This window comes from Myotis nattereri, assembly GCF_964212035.1.
Source record: "Myotis nattereri genome assembly, chromosome: X".
NCBI classification, from domain to species: Eukaryota; Metazoa; Chordata; class Mammalia; order Chiroptera; family Vespertilionidae; genus Myotis; species Myotis nattereri.
In genome coordinates, this window is record NC_138078.1 from 39,296,173 (window position 1) to 39,317,523 (window position 21,351).

The window sequence follows — 21,351 nt, forward strand, 5'->3', positions numbered from 1 at the left end:
ATAACAATAATAATAAAATAACCAAAAGTTATAGACAGAGAACAGAAAACAAGAAAAGAAATTAGGGGTAAAGTTGTTTGTTTGTATTTTTTTTTGTGCCTTACCTTGTAAACATTTTGTAATATCTAGAGTGTATATTTAGGAATGACTTTGATTAATTAAGTCACTGTTGTTATGTATATGTACACAGCACAGAGCTCTTACCAAATTCCAGACTCCCAGAAAGAAAATAGGTGTTCAGAATAAACCACATTGTTTGTACAAACAATCTAGGCACAGTGAGCCCCTCTTATCAGGGAAAGTTTTATATTAGTACAGGAAACTATTTACCATTGAAGTTCCCAGACAGTAGCCACAGGCCAACTTTACAAGGAGGCTTTTCTTAGATGAAATTTGAGTTTACTCTTGAAGGATGGTAACGCATAAATAAGAAGTTTACCAGGCAAAGAGGGGAAGAAAGTAATACATTTAAGGATAGGTATGGAACCTTGCAGATATGTGAAAAGTTTAGGCAGTAGTTCATTGTGGTTTTAGTATAAATGCATAATCAGCCTGCTAAATGTAATGAAAATCACTAGGACGCAGACAGAAAAAGAGGGAGCTAATAAGTAGTAAGTTCAAGAAGGTATGCTATAGGGATATGCTACTCTTGATACTAGCAATTTTGGTTTTTATCTATCCAGAGATAGGATATTAGGCCTTGAACCATTTATAAGGTGGAGAGTTTTTAGAATCCAGATTAATCCATAATTTCTTTAAAGGGTACATATTCCATGGAGGAATAGGATAAGAAAAAATATTACCCTTCAATCCAGGGAAAAGACAAGAAAGCTTATTTGTTTTACCCTCAGCTCTGGGTTAGGAAAAATTGCTTCCTTGGATTCATAATCACGGGCTTTCCCTCACATAGTTTATGGTTTGAATTTATATTACTTATATAGTCTAAAAATCTCAAGCTGACATACTAGCCTCAAAAGTAATTCTGGGTTGGTAATTCCCTGGAGCACTTGCAGAAGCAGTTGGAGAATCACTGTGGAGATGAATGACCTCAACCTGAGCTACCAAGATTCTCCCATATTATAGCTACACTGAAAGGGAAATCACAATAAAAAATATAGGCTATCAGAGGAAACAATTAACCATAGGTAAAGATAGAAACAAAATAAGTTAGCAGTCAATCTGATGAAAGTTAGCACACAAAACAAACAGCATGATTCAATTCTTAAGAACCTCAGATAATAGAACTATTTTATAAAGACTATAAAATAAGTATGGTTAAAGTGATAATTTAAAAAATCATAAGCATAATTTTGTGCTGGCAGACAACATTCTGGAAAAATATAACACCACATAGGTTTTGCAACTTTAAAGGTTTGGGGGTTTTTTTGTTTTTGTTTTTGTATTTTCAATCCTCACCTGAGGATATTTTTCCATTGACTTAGAGAGAGTGGAAGAGAGAGGGAAAGACAGAGAGAAATATTTTGTGAGAGAACCACATCGATTGCTTGCCTCCTACACAAGCCCTAACCAGGGTCTGGCTAGGGAGGAGCCCGCAGCTGAGGCTTGTGCCCTTGACCAGAATCGAACCCGGGACCCTTCGGTCGCCAGGCTGATGCTCTATCCATTGAACCAAACTGGCTAGGTCAGTTTTGTGGCTTTAAGCAAAATGATGTGTAATGAAACCAATTTTACCCTAGGCCAATTGATGTAAACAAGCGTTAAGTTCCTGTAGTATCTTGTCAATATTGTAACAAAACAACCTTGAACAAGACAACATTATTCAAGGACCTGCTATAGTTTAAAAACATAAAAGGTAATGTACAGTTTAGGGATACAGATATAGTGAAAATATTAAACATACACAGAAATAATAAACATAGACTTTAAGGTTTTAGTTACCTCTCTAAAGGGAGGGAGGAAAAGAAGAATGTGATTGGGTAGGATCACATAGTAGTCTTCAGGTGCATCAGAAGCAGGTTTAACAAGTGTTATAAATTGGATAAAAGTGGGATGTAGGAACTTGGCAGTTTATTCTATATGCATTTTTGGATATGTAAAATATTTTATAGCAGAAATCTATAAAAATGTAAAATACTTCACATTAAAAAGCAATTGGGCAAAAACAGGTTAAACCTCATTCCTCATTTTGTATTGAATTGTTTATGTTTAGACCTTTAATAGATTATTTTGTATAACTTTCATAGTGAAAGTTGGTGTGCAAATAACAAAATTAATATGATATAATGATTCTGGGATGAATATTTGAGTGTTCTAGAATTCTAGTAACACAGCGAAATGTTTCTTGCCCCTGAGTTTAAGATCTCTCTCTCTCTTGATCTCAGAGTCAGTCTCCTTCTCTGCTTCCTTCCCTTCATTTCTCCTTCTGTCTCTCTTTGGGCCTTTTTCTTTCCTAGTCCCTGTTTCTTGGGACGTGCTTTGGGGTTATCTCTCAGGGCTTGGGGGCCTCTGTCTCTTAGAGTTTCTGTCTACCCAAGTGCTCTGCCTCAAGTATTTTTCTTTCACAGTATAGAGTTCTGTCTCTCCCCTGTGTTGGTCCCGTTTTTCTCTCTGGGCATGAGTGTGCCGAGGGGGGTGCTGGGATGGTGGTGGTGGTGGTGTGTGTGCACGCAGGCGTGGGTCGCTCCCCTCTCAAATTCCTATGTCGGTTTCTCTGGGTTGGTCTACTAGGTGTACCGGTTAATAATGGTGGATTTTGTAATCAAAGAAAACATGATAATTTCAAGAGAAATGTCAAAAGTGCTTTATTCAAAGTAATGTCCATCTCTAGCTACACATTTCCCCCATCTTTCAGGAAATTTGTGGATACTGTCCCAATAGAACTTTTCTTGTTTTGAGGCAAACCATTCAGAGACACAATTTTCCATTTCTTTGTATGTTTTGAAGTGCTGCTCAGAAAGTGTGTGTGCCATTGATCAGAACAAGTGGTAATCTGAAGGAGCAAGGTCTGGTGAATACGGCGGGTAGGTTAATACTTCCCAGGCAAGATCTTTTAACGTGTCTTTAACTGGTTTTGAAGTGTGTGATGGTGCGTTATCATGAAGCACAATTACTTTGCTGCGTGTTCTGGCCCATTCTGGTCGTTTCACAATCAAAGCGTGGTTCAGATTGATTATTTGTTGTCAGTAGCGATCAGTATTAACGGTTTCACCTGGTTTTAGAAACGCATAATACACCACGCCTTCCTGATGCCACCAAACGCAGAGCATTGTCCTCTTTCCTAAACGATTTGGCCTTGCAGTCGATGTTGATGGTTGACCTGGATCAACCCATGATTTTGTGCATTTGGGATTTTCAAAATAAATCCACTTTTCATCACCAGTCACAATTCGATGCAAAAAAGACTTTCTTTTGTGCCTTTGAGGCAACATTTTACTGATGACTTTTCATTTTTCCATTTGTCTTTCGTTCAGTTGATGTGGCACCCATTTTCCTTCCTTTAAAATCTTTCCCATTGCTTGTAAACAATCAGAAATTGTTTGCTGAGCAACGTTTAATCTTTCTGCAAGTTGTTTTTGAGTTTGACACGCATCTTCATCCAATAGTGCTTGTAATTGTTGGTCTTCAAACTTTTTCGGTTGACTTGGATGTTCCTTGTGTTTCACATCGGAATCATCACTTTTAAAGCATTTAAACCAGCGTTCACAAGTATTTTGAGATGGGTACTCACCATAAGCTTCCCGAAGTATATGATAACTTTTTCTTCAAAGTAAAGTAATGAATTAAAACATCCCGCAAATGCTCTTTTTTGGCACGAAATTTGACATTTTTAAGCATAAAAATATCTATGATGTTAACATCTTCAGCAAATTTGACATAAGAAGTTTTGAAGCTTGCTGTCAATACAACAAAATAGCATACATATCAAATCGCATCTATATCAACATATGTGTAACTCCGTTTATGGTACACCTAGTATATATGTTTTCTTAATCTCTCTCTTGGGATCTTGTAGTTTTTTTTCCCTTATTTGCCTACTTATTTATGTTTCATTTATTTTATTTAGGTAAAGCTACTTCCTCTTCTAATCCAAGCAGCCCAGCTCCAGACTGGTATAAAGATTTTGTTACAGATGCTGATGCTGAGATTTTAGAGCATTCTGGCAAAATGGTACTTCTCTTTGAAATTCTTCGAATGGCAGAGGAAATTGGGGATAAAGTGTAAGTTCTTTCCTATTCTTTATACAAATGAACTTTTTATAAGCTTTCTATTGTTTCAACAGCTTATTTGAAGAAAAATGTGTTTTCTTCCTTTCCAAAAATGTCATTTACTTTGGTTGCTATAGTGATAGACAAGTTTCTTCCATTTAAGCCACTAGTTTTTTTAAAAAAATATATTGTTATTGATTTCTGAGAGGAAGGGAGAGGGATAGAGAGATAGAAATATCAGTGATGAGAGAGAATCATTGATTGGCTGCCTCCTGCACGCCCCCTACTGGGGATGGAGCCCACAACCCAGGCATGTGCCCTTGGCTGGAATGGAACCTGGGACCCTTCAGTCCGCAGGCTGACACTCTATCCACTGAGTCAAACCAACTAGGTCAGTGGTTCTCAACCTATGGGTCACGACCCCTTTGGTGGTCGAACGACCCTTTCACAGGGGTCGCCTAAGACAATCGGAAAACACATTTGTAATTAGAAATAAATATTTTACAATATATAATTACATATTGTTTTTGTGATTAATCACTATGCTTTAATTATGTTTAATTTGTAACAATGAAAATACATCCTGCATATCAGATATTTACATTATGATTCATAACAGTAGCAAAATTACAGTTATGAAGTAGCAATGAAAATAATTTTATGGTTGGGGGTCACCACAACATGAGGAACTGTATTAAAGGGTCACAGCATTAGGAAGGTTGAGAACCACTGGTTATTTCTTTAGTGCTGTTTTTCCCTTCTGGCTATTGCTTCTAAAATTTGTTTTATTAATGCAAGCCTCTAGTTGATATCTATATGTTATCATCTTCAAAATCATTTTCCAATCCATGCAATGTGGCTTTTACCCTGTCATTTTACTGAGCTTTTTCCCACCTAAAGTCATTTAGTGACATTTTAATCCCCATATCTAGTGGACACTTCTAGTCTTTATTTCACCTCTTTGATGATTCTTTTTATAATTTCTCCTTTGTTTTTTTGTTCCTGTTTGTTTTATTTATAGCATTTGTGCTCTCATTTCCTTCCCTGCCTCCTGTCCCCAGTTTTATCCGTAAAATTACTATTTAAAAATGTACTTTCATAGTTTTGAACCAGGCTTATTGTTTAGGCTGTTCTAAGGTCCCCACATTTTATTACAAGATATTTAAAAATTATATCTGTGATGTTTTTAATAACAATTAACATAAAGCTAAAAATAAGTCATCTTTGGCATTAGTCAAAGATGACTCCCAGACTTCCAGCCTAAGTGGCTCGTGGATTATAATGTTATTTACTAAAATGGACAATATTAGGGTAGAACTTAATTCACAAGTGACAGTAAATCGAGTTTTGCTCTAGCTATATTATGTTTGAGTGGCCTATAAGATATCCAGGAGAGATGTCAAGTAGAAAGTGTCTATTAGAGTTCAGAGTTTCTGAAAGGTAAGGAGAGATTATTGCTCTAAACATGCTCATGATTTTTTCTAGTATCAACTTCTGTAGATTAAAATTAATTTTTATTTGGGTACCATACAAGAATTTTAAGAGTGTACACATGATTATAGTGGTCTCTTAATTTCCTAATCAATGCAAGAATTTCTTCTACCATGTTCATCATAGATATTCTCCTATTTTTTCCTGCGATAGAATACCATCTTATAACGCTACTTATATTTGAATACTTCACATTGCTAGAAAATGTATCCTTGTCTTTTTATAAAAATATGGGGTTTTTTTTATTTCAAAGAAGAATGGAGAGGGAGAGAGAGAGAAACATAAATGAGGAGAGAGAATCATTGATTGGCTGCCTCCTGACACCCCCACTGGGGATCAAGTCTGCAACCCAGGCATGTGCCCTTGTTCGGAATCGAACCCGGGACTCTTCAGTCCACGGGCCGATGCTGTATCCACTGAGCCAAACTGGCTAGGGCTGTATCCTTATCTTTATACACTATTCCTATAGCTCTTTCCCCTCTGGTCTAAAACAAAATATATCTACTGCTCTTTTTACACTGTTGTTAATGATATTTTTTTAGTTATAAACCCAACTGATAGATGTTATCAGTATTAAGACTATAAAACTATGCATTTCCAGAATTGTGATTACCACTGTTCTTTATCCGTCCAACATTTCATTATGGAAGTTTTCAAACATAATTAAAAGTGGTAAGAATTTTATAGTGCATACCCATATATCTGTCACCAAGAATTGATACTATATTCTATAGTTACTATATTTTCTTTATTACACACCTATTTGCCTATCCATCCCTCCATTGATCTTATTTTCCTGATGCCTTTTAAAGCAGGTTACAGACATCAGTACTATTTCAATTGACTTATCCTCAAATAGTGGTAGTTTTTTCACTCTTGTGAATTTTATAGTTTCTCCTCTCAGTTCATTGGCCATTTTTTTTGTGTGGCATAATTTCAGTCCTGACCACATGGTTTTTAAGTACCCATTTCAAAATATGGTTGCAGTAAACAAAACACTCAGCTTAGTTTTTATTAACACAGAGTTTTAGCCCTGGCTGGTTTGGGTCAGTGGTTATAGCATCGGCCCATGGACCAAAGGGCCTCGGGTTCAACTCCTGGTCAAGGCACATACATCCATTGTAGCTTTGATCCCCGGCCCTGGTCGGGGCTCCTGCAGAAGGCAACCAATCAGTGTGTCTCTCACGTCAGTGTTTCTCTTTTTCTCTCCCTTTCACTCTCTAAAAATCAATGGAAAAAGTATCCTCGGGTGAGGATTAAAAACAAAACAAAAACAAAAGCGCGCGCGCGCGTGCGCGCGCGCGCACACACACACACACACACACACACACACACACACACAACCCCACAGAGCTTTAGTGAGGCTGGTTCTTGTTTATTCTGGACGCTATACATATATTCATGCAGTCCTATAGAGAGGTTTTCCAACTTTGGGGAAGGAAGACATTTTATTCTAGCCTTGCAGTTTCTTTTAGCTGGTCTAATAATCAGCATGAGACAGATTAAGAAAAAATAACCAAGTTTAATTACATATTGCATGTATGGGAACCCCAACATATATTACAGAATAAGAGATTCCACATACAAGAGAGGTTTACAGACAGAAAATTAATATGAGGTATCTATGATATCCTGAACTAAAGTAGGGTAAAATGCCCTGACATTTCAGAAGGAGGATAATTTTCAAGATAAGAGCAAGTGTTTAGTAAATATGTTTGCCCTGTCCTATAAATAGGTCATAAAAAGTTATTTCTGGTAAAAGTTTCTCTTGTGCCTTCAGCGTCTCAATTACCTTTAGCTCAAAATAGTCCACATTCCAAAGTAGCATATCTTGGAGAGGCCTGTTCTGAACCCCTTTACAACCTCTAAATAACTGCTGATTCATGTTGAAACCTGTGGTCAGTGAACACATTAAAAAAAAAAAGCTTCTCTGTTAAATCAGATTTCCCTATTTTCTATTTGTGCAGTTGACTTTTGACCCCAATACAGGGTGGGGCAAAAGTAAGTTTACAGTTTTTCTTATGAAAAATAATATAATAATTAATAAATAATACAAATCAAAGGACTTGTACACATGCATATAAGCCTAACAAATGGACACAGACACCAGGGGGGGTGAGGGCATGAGTGTGGAGGTGGGGAAGCAATTGTGGGATAAAGACACATATGTAATACCTTAATCAATATAAATAAATAAATAAATAAATAAATAAATAAATAAATAATACAAGTTTAAATTTTGCTTAGCATACTCACAACTGTAAACCTACTTTTGCCCCATCCTGTAGAAATTTGATATTTCTACAGGATGAGAAAGAAATGAATTTTAGTGATTTTAGCCAGTGATATGTTGATAAATGTTTAGCCGATTCTTCAAATGAACAAATGAAAAAATTTGTATATATTAGAGCAGTGATGGCGAACCTTTTGAGCTCGGCGTGTCAGCATTTGGAAAAACCCTAACTTAACTCTGGTGCGGTGTCACATATAGAAATTTTTTGACATTTGCAACCATAGTAAAACAAAGATTTATATTTTTGATATTTATTTTATATATTTAAATGCCATTTAACAAAGAAAAATCAACCAAAGAAATGAGTTCGCGTGTCACCTCTGACACGTGTGTCATAGGTTCACCATCACTGTATTAGAGAAAGCAAAGAAGCAAAAAAAAAAAAAAAAGTCCTGATTTGTAACATTTGCTGATTTTCATGGTATAAATGCTCCCACCGTGGCCAATTCAAATCACCAACATGATGTCAGAGGTGGGAAGAAATATTAATAATCCACTTTCATGTTTCAAGCTAGTTACAACCAACTCTACTCTAGTACACCACTAATTTCAGCTCAGCCCTTCTGGTTAATCCATTTTCTGTCATTTAAATATTAAATTTTGATTGAATCTTTATTTCCAGATTTTTTTATATGAGTGAATTTGTTAAGTGTTGTCTGTATATTTTCACAAGGGTCATTTATAAAATAGACAAAGCCAAAATAGTTTATATAAGTATGAAAATTATTACTAATCAGGACAATAGTTATTCATGTTGTCTGCTACTAGAAAAGGTTAACAGAGATAACCATTAGTTTCTAGTTACTTGGTCCTAATAACTACCTTTTTCATATTGAGACTTACCTGAACTTAGTGGTTCCCAGAACCAGCCTTAATGCTGACTCAAGTCAACAGCTTTCCCCAGTAGTAGCCCAAATTCCAGATTAGTTCCCATTAAATAATTAATATGTCTAAGGGTTTAAGTTTCTCAGTTATAGAAACTTTCAGAAACTTAATTTGTAGTTCAGAAAGAATTGATTCAAAAAAGTTTCTGATTTGGGGAAAGATAACTAATCTATTAAGGGATCAAGGTATAGCCCTGATAATTTACACTGAGCACCAGGAGTCAATTCATTTACTTCCCAGTATTCTAGGAGTACCAACTGGTAGACACCTAGACTCTCAAAGTGCAGAGGAAGCCATATAATAACCAATGCATATGTTGTTCACTCTTCTTTTTATTTCTATTAAAGTTGAAAACAACTAGCAGTAAGAGTGAGACATCTTCCATAAGCACCTCTCTCTCCTACATTACATCTTTCAGAATTAAAACAAAAAAATATGCTTGCTACAGGTATCTAGTTTCTTGGCTACTGACTTACTTTGTTTGCCTTATATAAGGGAGAAAATGAGCTCTCCTATATTTTTTCTAGTGTTTTTTTTTTTTTCTTCACTTCCAGGTGTGTAATTATGTCCAGTTCTCACCAATTGGATAGATCAGAGCAGTGGTTTTCAAGCTATTTCTCAGAGGCTTTGTAAATTGATGACCTAGAGCGGGGGATGAAGGGCCATTAACACTTTAACTCCTCCAACAATGCCTAAAACACCTTGCTTTTATATTATTTTTATTTTAGCACTGCATAAGACTTTATGTGAACGAATAGTCTTCATGGCTAAACAGAGTACGAGAAATACTGGGATACAGAATCAGTAATTTGCAGACATTTATTTATTTATTTTTAATATACTTTTATTGATTTCAGAGAGGAAGAGAGGGGGAGAGAGAGAGAGAGGAGAGAGAGAGAGAGAGAGAGAGAGAGAGAGAGAGAGAGAGAGAGAGAGAATTATCAATGAGAGAGAATCATTGATTGGCTGCTCTTGCATGCCCTCTACTGGGGATCGAGCCAGCAACCTGGGCATGTGCCCTAGACCACAATCGAACCTGGGACCCTTTAGTCCACAGGCTAACACTCTACCCACTGAGCCAAACCAGCTAGGGCTCAGCTTGTTAATTTCTACAAAAACCCTATTGGGGTTTTGATTAGTATCGTGTTGAATTTGCAGATTAATTTAAGAAGTAATATCTTTACTCTATGAATCTTTTAATCTAAGAACACTCATCTGTTTTTTTTAGACTTGTTTTCAGCCAGTCTCTTATATCTCTGGACTTGATTGAAGATTTTCTTGAATTGGCTAGTAGGGAGAAAACAGAAGATAAAGATAAACCTCTTATTTATAAAGGTGAGTTACAAACATTTCTATATCATAAGTTTTAAAAACATTCATTTATATATGTTGTGTAAACTTTCTAACAATAAAAGAAAAAATAGCCAGACCCACAACCCTAATATGTCTGTGTTTTTCTCCACTTCATTCTTAACCTTATCCATATTATTGAGGTCTTTGTTGTTGCAATTTTAATATCAATCATTAAAAACTAGAGGTCCAGTGCACAAAATTCGTGCCTAAACCGTCAGTCGGACATCCCTCTCACAGTCCTGGATTGCTGGCTCCTAATCACTCACCTGCCCTGCCTGGTCACCCCTAACTGCCCCCTCGCCAGCCTGGTTGCCTCTTACTAACCTCCCCCCTCCCGCTGGCCTAGTCACTCCCAACTGCGTGTCCCCCCCCAGCCCCCCCACTGGCCTGGTTGCCCCACGCAGCCTGCTGTTCAGTCGTTTGGTCGTCCCTCACTAACCCCCCTGCCAGCCTGATTGTAGACAGCCATCTTGTGAGGGTGTAATGGTCAATTTGTAGATTACCTCTTTATTATATAAGATGTTTTCAAAAAGCTTTATTGAGGTCTAATTCACATAATGTGCAGTTGAACTGTTATTTAAAATGTACAATTCAATGGTTTTTAGTATATGTACAGAGTTGTGCAACTATCAACACAATTTTTGAAAATTTTAATCACAACCAAAGAAACCCTATACCTTTTAACTATGATTGTCCTAGCTCACCCTTCTACCACTTCCATCCCTAGGCAATCACTAATCTATTTTCTATTTTTGTAGATTGATCTGTTCTGGACCTATCATATAAATGGATTCATATAATATGTGATCTTTCGTCAATGGCTTCTTTCACATAGCATCTTTACAAGGTTCATTCATGTTATAGCATATGACAGTACTTCATTCATTTTTATGGTCTAATAAAATATCATTGTATGGATAAAACCCACATTTGATTATCCATTCATTCATTCATAGACATTTAGGCTGTTTTCACCTTTTGGCTATTGTGAATAATGCTGCTATGAACATTCATGTACAAGTTTTTATGTATTTAAACATCTGTTTTCAATTCTTTAGGATATATACTTAGGAATGGAATTACTGAATTATATAATAATTCTGTGTTTAATGTAATGAGGAATGAGCAAACTGTTTTCCACACTGACTACAGTATTTTACATTCCTTCAAGCAGTATACAAGGGTTCTAATTTCTCCACATCTTTGCCAACACTTGCTTTCCTTTTTTTTTTACTGTAAAAACAATTATTATTATTATTATTATTATTATTATTATTATTGCAATCCTAGTTTTTTATGAAATGGTATCTCACTGTGATTTTTTATATTTTTTTAAATTTGTTTCTGTTAATCCTTATTACCCAGGGATTTTTTAAAAAAAATCTTTATTGTAGAAAGTATTACATATGTCCCCCTTTTCTCCCATTGACCCCTTATACCTATACCAGGCCTACACCACCCTATTGATGTGCTCATGGGTTATGCATATACGCACACGAGGTCTTTGGTTGATATCTACCCAACCTGACCTTCCCTATGAGATTTGACAGTCTGTTCTATGCTTCTGTGTCTCTGGATCTATTTTTTTTCCAACAGTTTATTTTGTTCATTAGATTCCACATATGATTGCAATCATGTGACACTTGTCTTTCTCTGACTGGCTTATTTCACTTAGCAAAATACTATCCAGGTCCCTCCATGCTGTCTCAAAGGGTAAGAGATCCTTCTTCTTTACTGCTGCATAGCATTCTATAGTATAAATATACAACAACTTTTTTTCTTACTTTTTAAATTTCAATTTTTATTACTTTTACACAAAACAAATTGTGTCGACCATAATTCTGATTGTGACTTGAAAAATATAGTTTGTACCTTCTATACAAATTTGGTACAGTAGGATGTATAATATTCACAATGGACATTTTATCCATTTGGATTTTTAAAAATTCTTTATTGTTTAAAGTATTACATATAGTATTACATATGTCTCCTTTTTTCCCCGTAGGCCCTCCCCCACCCTCAGCACATACTCCTACTCCCCTAGTGTCTGTGTCCATTGGTTATGCTTATATGCATGTATAAAAGACCTTTGGTTGATCTCTTACCACCCACCCCCCAACACCCCCCCACACACACACACCCCGGCTTCCCTCTGAGGATTGATGGACTGTTTGATGCTTCTGTGTCTCTGGATCTATTTTTGTTCATCAGTTTATGTTGTTCCTTATATTCCACAAATGAGTGAGATCATGTGATATTTATCTTTCTCTGACTGGCTTATTTTGCTTAGCATAATGCTCTCCAGGTCCATCCATGCTGTTGCAAATGGTAAAGAGTTCTTTCTTTTTTACAGCAGCATAATGTTCCGTTGTGTTTATGTACCACAGTTTTTTAATCCACTCATCTGTTGATGGGTACTTAAGTTGTTTCCAAATCTTGGCTATTGTAAATTGTGCTGCTTCCTGTGAACATAGGGGTGCATATATTCTTTCTGATTTGTGTTTTGGGTTTCTTAGGATATATTCCTAGAAGTGGAATCACTGGGTCAAATGGTAGTTCCATATTTAATTTTTTGAGGAAACTCCATACTGTTTTCCATAAAGGCTGCACCAATCTTCATTCCTACCAGTAGTGTACTAGAGTTCCCTTTTCTCCACATCCTCACCAACACTTTTCATTTGTAGATTTGTTAATGGTAGCCATTGTGACAAGTGTGAGGTGATAATCTCATTGTTTTAATCTGCATCGCTCTGATGATCATTGACATTAAACATTTTTTCATAATATCTCCTGGCCATCTGCTTGTCCTCTTTGGAGAAGTGTTTGTGTAGGTCCTTTGCCCACTTTTTTAAAAACACATTTTTACTGATTTTTTACAGAGAGGAAGGGAGAGGGATAGAGAGTTAGAAGCATTCATCAGCTGCCTCCTGCACACCCCCTACTGGGGATGTGCTCTCAACCAAAGTACATGCCCTTGACTGGAATCTGATAGATTGCTTGCCTCTTTTTCATCTAGTTTTTTCCTCCTGTTATTTTGTCCTGTTCTTTCATTTGGGACACCTTTCTCTGTGTCCCCATTTTGGCTAACTCCCTGTGTTTCTTTCTATGTATTAGGTAGATCTGTTATATCTCTAAGTCTTGGCAGGGTGACTCTATATAATGGATGTTTTGTGAGGCCCAGTGTTGCTACCTCCCTTCTCACTTGAGCCAGATGTTCCAAGGGTATTCCTTGTATGGATTTTGTGTGCCTTCCTGTTGTTATCAAGCCTTGATTGCTGTTGGCAGGTCTGTATCTGGGATTGATCCTTATGCTGACTGGCAGTGAGGACTGGCTTTGACTACAGTGGATGAGCTATTGTGTGGGAGCTGACTCCATGGAGGGGGTGTTGCTTTATTGGTGCTGTGGTGCTCTGGTGCTTTCCAAGTTGGTTTTTTGGTTGTGTCATTATTGTAGGCAATGGGTGGTGCTCTGGTGTTGTTTAAAGTCAGTTACCAGGTATGTTCGTTCTGGTGCCTCTTGGGATGGGCTCTAGTGCAGGCCAAGTTTATCTACTGCCTGTGCCTGGCCTTGGGCCACATGGTGGCAACTACAAAGTGATCTGTGGTTGTTAGCTGTCTGTGCTGTGTTTGAGGCACCTGGAAGAGGCTTTGCTGTGAAATTAAGATAGTTGTCACTATGCCTGGCTTGGGGCCACTTACCAAGAGGTACAGGGTTTTCCAAGGCTCCCTTCTCCCATTGCTTGTTTTGAGTCTATAGATTTTTGATAGATTTTAGGAAAGTCTGTAGCATAGGTGGAAGCCAGCCACTTGTGTTAATAGCTATTGAAAAAGTTCTGGCACGTGGGCTAGTTTGGTGGGAGTGGTGTCACGGGGAATTATGACACCACTTTAATTTGGGACATCTTTCTCTGTCTCCCCATTTTGGCTCACTCCCTGTGGTTTTTTTTATGTATTAGGTAGGTCTGCTGTGTCTCCAAGTCTTGGCAGGCTGACTCTATGTAATGGATATTTTGTGAGGCCCAGTGTTGCTATCTCCCTTGTCACTTGAGCCAGATGAGGTGGGGCGAGCAGTGTTAGATTAATGGAGACTAAGGTTTGGCATCAGCCTTTGCCTGCAGACTGTGTGAGGGGAAGGATCAAGAAAGGAGAACTTCCCCTCCAGAAAATTTCGTTCCTTTCTGAATGTCCCCGGTGCTTTTTTTGCCTGCTGTCACTTCACTGGAGCTTAGCGAGTTTTTGTGAGCCTCTGTGTGGGCCCTTTAAGAGGACACCTGGGTCTGCAGCCAGCCCTCTCTCTCAATTGGATGGAATTCTCATTGATTATCAGGCAGACATTGTGGAGACTCCTCTTCCTGGCACTGGAGCTCTGAGCTAGAGTGCTCAGTGTGGGGCTGGTACCTTTTGTTTCTCAGGTATTACCTCTGCAGCAGATAAAGCCCTCCTGATGTAACTGGCACGTGTGGGTGTGGATCCAGCCCACTTTGCCTCTCTGCCCCCTCCTACCAGTAAGGACATGGCTTCTTCTTTATGTCCTTAGTTATAGGAATTTTGTTTAGCTAGACTGGAGATAGTTTTGAAGGGTAGTTTTCTGTAATTTAGTTGTAATTTTGATGCTGTTGTGGGAGGAAACAAGCACAGTGTTTTCCTACTCTGCCATCTTGACCGGAACTATAAGTATGTTTTTCTATTATAACTGTGCATTAGGTTTGTTAGTTAGATTTTATATTCTGACAGTGCTTCATTATCTTAAAGGGTATATTACAAAAAAAGTTATATCAATTTACTCTACAATCATGAAAAAGTAGCAAAATGCCCATATTACTGTATACCTGTAGTACTATAACTACATTTTCTTCATCTTTCATGGGTAAGAACAGTTGTTTTTGTTTAATTTAAAATTTGTTTAATTTATATTTTTTATTTTGATAAGGTTGAATATTTTTCCATATGCTTACTAGTTCATATCTAATTTTATAAATTACCTTCAGTAAATACTTGTTTTTATATTTTTTATTGATTTTAGAGAGGAAGGGAGAGGGATAGAAACATCAATGATGAGAGAGAATCATTGATCAGCTGCCTCCTGCACATCCCCTCCCCATTAGAGATCAAACCCACAACCTGGGCATGTGTCCCGACCAGGAATTGAACCAGAACCATGATCTCTTGATTCATAGGTCATCACTCAACCACTGAGCCATACCAGCCAGGCCAGCAAATATTTTTTTTAACCATCAATTTGTTCAGTTTATCTTTTGAGTATCTCCTACTACTGCTGCTGCTACTACTACTATGACTATTAATTAGTACTGTGTTTTGGGTACTGAACTAGGTTCAAGGTGTATTATAGAAAACCATGTTATAGAGAGGGATCAGACACATATATGTGCCATAATAGAGATAGACATAATTAGCTATGGAATCTTGGGTGATAATATTAAGTACCCAATAAATTTAATTACTATGTGACAGGTACTGTTTGAAGAGGTCTTTTTTATATTAATTCATTTAATAAGCAGTAATACTATGCAATAGGTACACTTGTTATCTCCCATTTTTAAAGATAAAAAACTGAGGCACAACGAGTTTAATTACTTTGCCTTAAGTGAAAATGCTAGTAAATGATGAAACTGTGATTTAAACTCAGGACATCTGACTCCAAAGTGTATATATTTTATTGCTAACCTATACTGACTATATCACAGTTTTTATTTATTGTATTCAGAAAAGTGATGGTAAAGTTGTTCATTTGTGATATGGAAAGGTGAGTATCTTGAAATACTTATTAAAATATATATGCTGTTCAGTTATGATTAGCATATTTACTTTAATAATTATCCTGTTGAAGTGAACAGTTAATGCAATGTGACTTCCATCTCTTACATTGCTATCCAGCTCAAATTCTTCTTTTCTTTGATGTGTATGCCTTTTTTTTTTTTGTCCAGTTGAAAGATAATAGCCCTGGCCGGTTTGACTCAGTGGATAGAGCATCGGCCTGCGGACCAAAGGGTCCCAGGTTCAATTCCCCAAAGGGTCCTGGGTGCAATTTTCCAAAGGGTCCTGGGTTCAATTCCAGTCAAGGGCACGTACCTCTGTTGCAGGCTCCTCCCTGTCTTGGTCCCTGGTCAGGGTGCATGCAGGAGGCAACCATCAATGTGTTTCTTTCACATCGATATTTCTTTCTGTCTTTCCCTTTCTCTTTCACTATCTCTAAAAATCAATGGAAAAATATCCTTGGGTGAGGATTAAGAAAAAAGATATAAACTTAAATAAACAAATTGACTTCCTTAACCATTACTGAATTTTTATTAAGGAAATTCTAGGTTATTAATATAGGTGAAGATATAAGAAAAAAACGAAAAAGATATAGGTAAGTAATAAACATGTCAATATATAAATCTTCATGTTGCCAACTTGTTTTTATGTTAAGACTCTAGGATATGATGTCAATTTTTCTCGAAGGCGAAATAGTGTTATGTTGAAAGTTAAAGAATTGGAATGGAAATTATGTATGTCATAAGCATTTAATCTCTTGGTAATTTAGTATCAATGTAAGTACTGGGTAAAATTTCACCTCACTGTACAAAAGGCAATGTGTCTGACCACTGTTTAACTTACAAAGTTGCAATCCTTACACACACACACACACACACACACACACACACGCATACAATTGTCATAAAATAGGAACATATGCTGATATTTGTTGCTAGGCTATAGAATAATTTTGGCACATAACAGGCATTCAGTAAATATTTGTTTAGTGAATGAGTAATTGTATTATATGCCTCTGTTTTTTATCTTATCAGTATCAACTTGTTAATAAGAAGGGAAAACTTGGATTTTTACAGATTCAATAAAAAACAAGCTTCATGGGCATAATGCAACTTAACATTTTCTTTTGACAGTTTTAAAGGATTCTAATCAAGACAATGTGTTAAGAAATTCACATGTAGATGATATACTTTTTAAAGTATCTTTGTTATTCAATATCTCGTAGAAGGAAATGTGTGGTGAATTTATTTGTAATACAGTGAATTACCCCTTGATTAAAAAATGTGTTTTGCTATGCAAATAGAATACAGATAACCAGCTTTTAAACATTCAGCAAGGAAGAAAATATGTTATTACTAGAAGAACAGTATATATCAAATCTCTTTCTTTCTTTCTTGTTAAATTTTCAGGTGAAGGGAAGTGGCTCCGAAATATTGACTATTATCGTTTAGATGGTTCTACTACTGCACAGTCAAGGAAAAAATGGGCTGAAGAATTTAATGATGAAACTAATGTGAGGTAGAAAACCTTTTCTGTTTCTGTAGAGTTATTAAAAGTCATTTAAATCTATATACAGTAAAATTCACTCTTTTTAGTGTATACTTCTAAATTTTTGACAATTGCAAGATATAGTCAAGATGTAAAATGGTCTCATCAACCCCTCAAAAAATTCATTCATGGAATCATGCAATTTGTAGCCTTTTGAATATCACTTCTTTCACAAAGCACATGCATTTGAGATTCATCCATATTGTTATATGTGTCCATAGTTTGTTCCTTTTTATTGGGTAATATTTCATTGTATGGATGTATCATAATTTATTTGTACTTGAGAGACATTTAAGTTGTTTCTAGGTTTTGAAATTAAAATTGAAGCTACTCTAAGTATTCATGTATAAGTTTTTGTGTGATCCATAGATAATTACCCAGTGAAATAAAAATCCAGGAGTGCAGTTCCAGGGTGGTATGGTAACTTTCTGTTTAGCTTTGTAAGAAACAGGCAGTTTTCAAAGTAGTTGTCCAATTTTTCATTTTTACTAGCAATATAAGAGTGTTCCAGGTGCTCTGCATCCTTGTTAACACTTGGTATTACCGTCTTTTTAAGAAAATTATTTTATCCACTCTACTGGTTATGTATCTCATGTTACTTTAATTTGCATTTCCCTAATGATAATTGATGTTGGACATCTTTTCATGTGCTTATTAGCCTTTTTTTATCATCTTTGGTTACAAGCATGTTACAGGATTTTAAAGTTAACAAAGTGTTCCTGATCTCTTTATTATAGAAGTTTGAGTCATGACTCTTGAGCAATGTGGGAGTTAGGATCACTGAACCCTCTCCACATTTGAAAATCCACATATAACTTTTGATTCTCCCAAAACTTAAGCTACTAAGTTGCCTTTTGATTCTCCCAAAACTTAGCCTACTGTTGGCCGGAAGTGTTACTGATAACACAAAAAGTCAACTGGCACATATTTTGTATATGATATGTATTATATACTGTGTTCTTATAATAAAGTAAGCTAGAGGAAAGAAAATGCTAATAAGAAAATCTTAAGGAAGCAAAAATACACGTAAAAATTCACATATAAATGGACCCTCACAGTTCAAACCCATGTTTTTCAGAGATCAGCTGGACTTTAAGCCACTGTAGATATCAGGTGTGCTGTATATGTGTTGTTGGTGTTGCTTCTAACTTAGCAATTAACAGACTTGAACTTAATTTGGAAGAAAAAAATATACATATACACATACATATAAATATATGCACACACACACGTGTGTGTGTGAAAGCGTAGCCTTTAAGAAAAAGATGAAGAGATGGAGTTAGTTTAATGAGAAGGTGGCTGAGGAATGCCTTCGTAAATGTGTTAAATTATGAAAGATATATTGTGTATTATATTGTGTATGTAAAACTTATGTTACTTCTAGCAGAGTCCTGAACTATACCTAGGGGTAAGGCTAGAGAAATTATAGTTGTGCCATAGGAAGGTATTTAAAATTTATAGTCTGGGAGAGCTTACAGAGGATGGTTTGAGTATAGCAAAGTTTTAAAGCATATGTTTAAACTAGTGGCCCGGTGCACAAAATTTGTGCACGGGATGTGTGTGCGGGGGGGCTGTCCCTCAGCCTGGCCTGCTCCCTCTCCAATCTGGGACCCCTCGGGGGATGTCCAACTGCCAGTTTAGGCCTGATCCCACAGGTATCCAGCCTAAACTGGCAGTCGGACATCCCTCTTGCAATCCGGGACTGCTGGCTCCTAACTGCTCACCTGCCTGCCTGCCTGCCTGATCACCCCTAACCACTCTGCCTGTTGGCCTGATCACCCCTGCCGGACTGATTGCCCCCAACTGCTCTCCTCCCCCTCACCCCCGCCATCCTGCTCGCCCCCAACTGCCCCGCCCTCACCGGTCTGCTCGCCCCCAACTGCCCCCCCCGCCAGCCTGCTTGCCCCCACCTGCCCCCCCTTCTGGCCTGCTTGCCCCCAACTGCCCCCCCTTGCTGACCTGCTCACCCCCAACTGCCCCTCCTGCCGGCCTGATTGCCCCCAAGTGCCCCCCTCTGCCGCCTGCTTGCCCCCAACTGCCCTCCCTTGCTGGCCTGATCACCCCTAACCACCTCTGCCTTGGCCCCACCACCATGGCTTTGTCTGGAAGGATTTCTGGAAGGTCTCCTGGTCTAATTAGCATATTTCCCTTTTATTAGTGTAGATACCTTTAAATCATAAATACACATATTTTGTTGACCATGTCTTTAAAAATTATTTGTGTGAAGAAGTAATTTTATTAGCTGAGTTGCTTAGTAACCTAATCTAATTTCTCAAACTTGCCCTAGCCAGTTTGGCTCAGTGGATAGAGTGTTGGACTGCAGACTGAAGGGCCCCTGGGTTTGATTCGGGTCAGGATTGCAGGCTATTCCCCAGTCCCGGCCCTAGTCAGGGCACATACAGGAGGCAACCAATCAATGTATTTCTCTCACATCGATATTTCTGTCTTTCCCTCTCTCTTCCACTCTCTCTAAAAAGCAATGGAAAATATCATTGGGTGAGGATTAAAAAATAATAGTAGTAATTTTTCAAACTTAATCTAAACCTTTGACTTGATCAGTTTCCCAAATTTATAAATATTATAGTAGCATATAATTTCTGTTATAACATTTCGTATTTTATGATGGGTAGGGAACAAATGTGGATGCTGAGCTATCAGCTTGGCTTGCTTACTAGCAAATTAACCCCCGCTTCCAACATATGCCAAAAAGGGTCTCTGATTAAAATTAATTTTATATACATACTAGGGGCCCAGTGCACGAATTCATGCACCTTGAAAGAAACTGTGGGCCGTGAGGCTATGGTAGGCACAGGGGCAGGTCTCAGCCCATCCTCCATGACCCTGGCTGTCTCCTCCTTCCGCGGCCCTCTGTCTGCTGGCAGCCTGTTCCCACCGCTGCCACTCCACGCACTAATGGCACTGGCCCTGCTTGCACCTGCTGAAAGTGCAGAGCAATTGGGGCCAGCACCAGCAGTGGGTGTGAGTGGGGCCAGTCCTGTCAGCGGGTGCAAGAGGCGGCTGCTGGCCCCAATCGCCCCTCTGGAGCAAGAGGAGGCGGAGAAGCCCTTATGGGTGATCAGGGCCGCCAGCCACCACTTGCACCAGCTGATGGCGCTGAGCAATTGGGGCCGGCACTGGGCACTGGCTGGGTACCAGCAGCAGGTACGAATGGCGGCTCTGGCACCAGCAGTGGGTTCAAGTGGGGCTGGCGCTGACAGCAGGTGCAAGTGCCAGGTGGGACCATGGTTCATGGGAGCAAAGAATTTTTAGTAACCACCAGAGGCTCGCCTTGATATCAACGACCGGTGCCCCACCTTGGTCTGGCTCCCCTGGTAACCTGCTCCACCATCCCGCTGTGGCCACCACCTGCCATGTTCTGCGAACACCCCCTGGTGTTCAGCGCACATCATAGCAACTGGTTGTACAGTTGTTCGGTTGTTTCGCGTTTTGGTCATAGATGAATCATTGTTAGATATGTGGTTTGCAAATGTTTTCTGCCAGTCTATGCTTTGTCTTTTCATGCCCTCCCAAGGTCTATCACAGAGAAAACATTTTTAATTTTGATGGAGTCTAGTTTGCCAGTGTTTTTGTTTTTTTAGCATGCTTTTTTGTGTCAAGGCTAAGAATTCTGACCTAAGCCCTAGGCCCTGAAGATTTTCTGAGTTATCTTGTAAAAATTTTATAATTTTACATTTTATATTTGTTTGAGGTGTATTTGCATTAATATTTTTAAGATGCAAGATTTAGCTTGTTCATTTTTCTGTTTTTTCCTTTTTTTAAAAATGTGGATATCCAATTGCTCTATGACCATTTCTTGAAAACGTTTTCTTTCCTCCACCA

At 37.9% G+C, this 21,351-nt stretch overlaps 1 protein-coding gene across 1 annotated transcript in view; it reads left to right on the forward strand.

Moving 5' to 3' along the window:
* Positions 1-21,351, forward strand: part of ATRX (ATRX chromatin remodeler) — a 274,911-nt gene that overhangs the window by 193,285 nt on the left and 60,275 nt on the right. Inside the window, exons 27-29 of the mRNA XM_081080786.1 lie at positions 4,025-4,178; positions 10,064-10,170; positions 17,373-17,481. Coding sequence (XP_080936912.1) covers positions 4,025-4,178; positions 10,064-10,170; positions 17,373-17,481 — 370 coding nt within the window. The remainder of the gene's footprint in view (positions 1-4,024; positions 4,179-10,063; positions 10,171-17,372; positions 17,482-21,351) is intronic.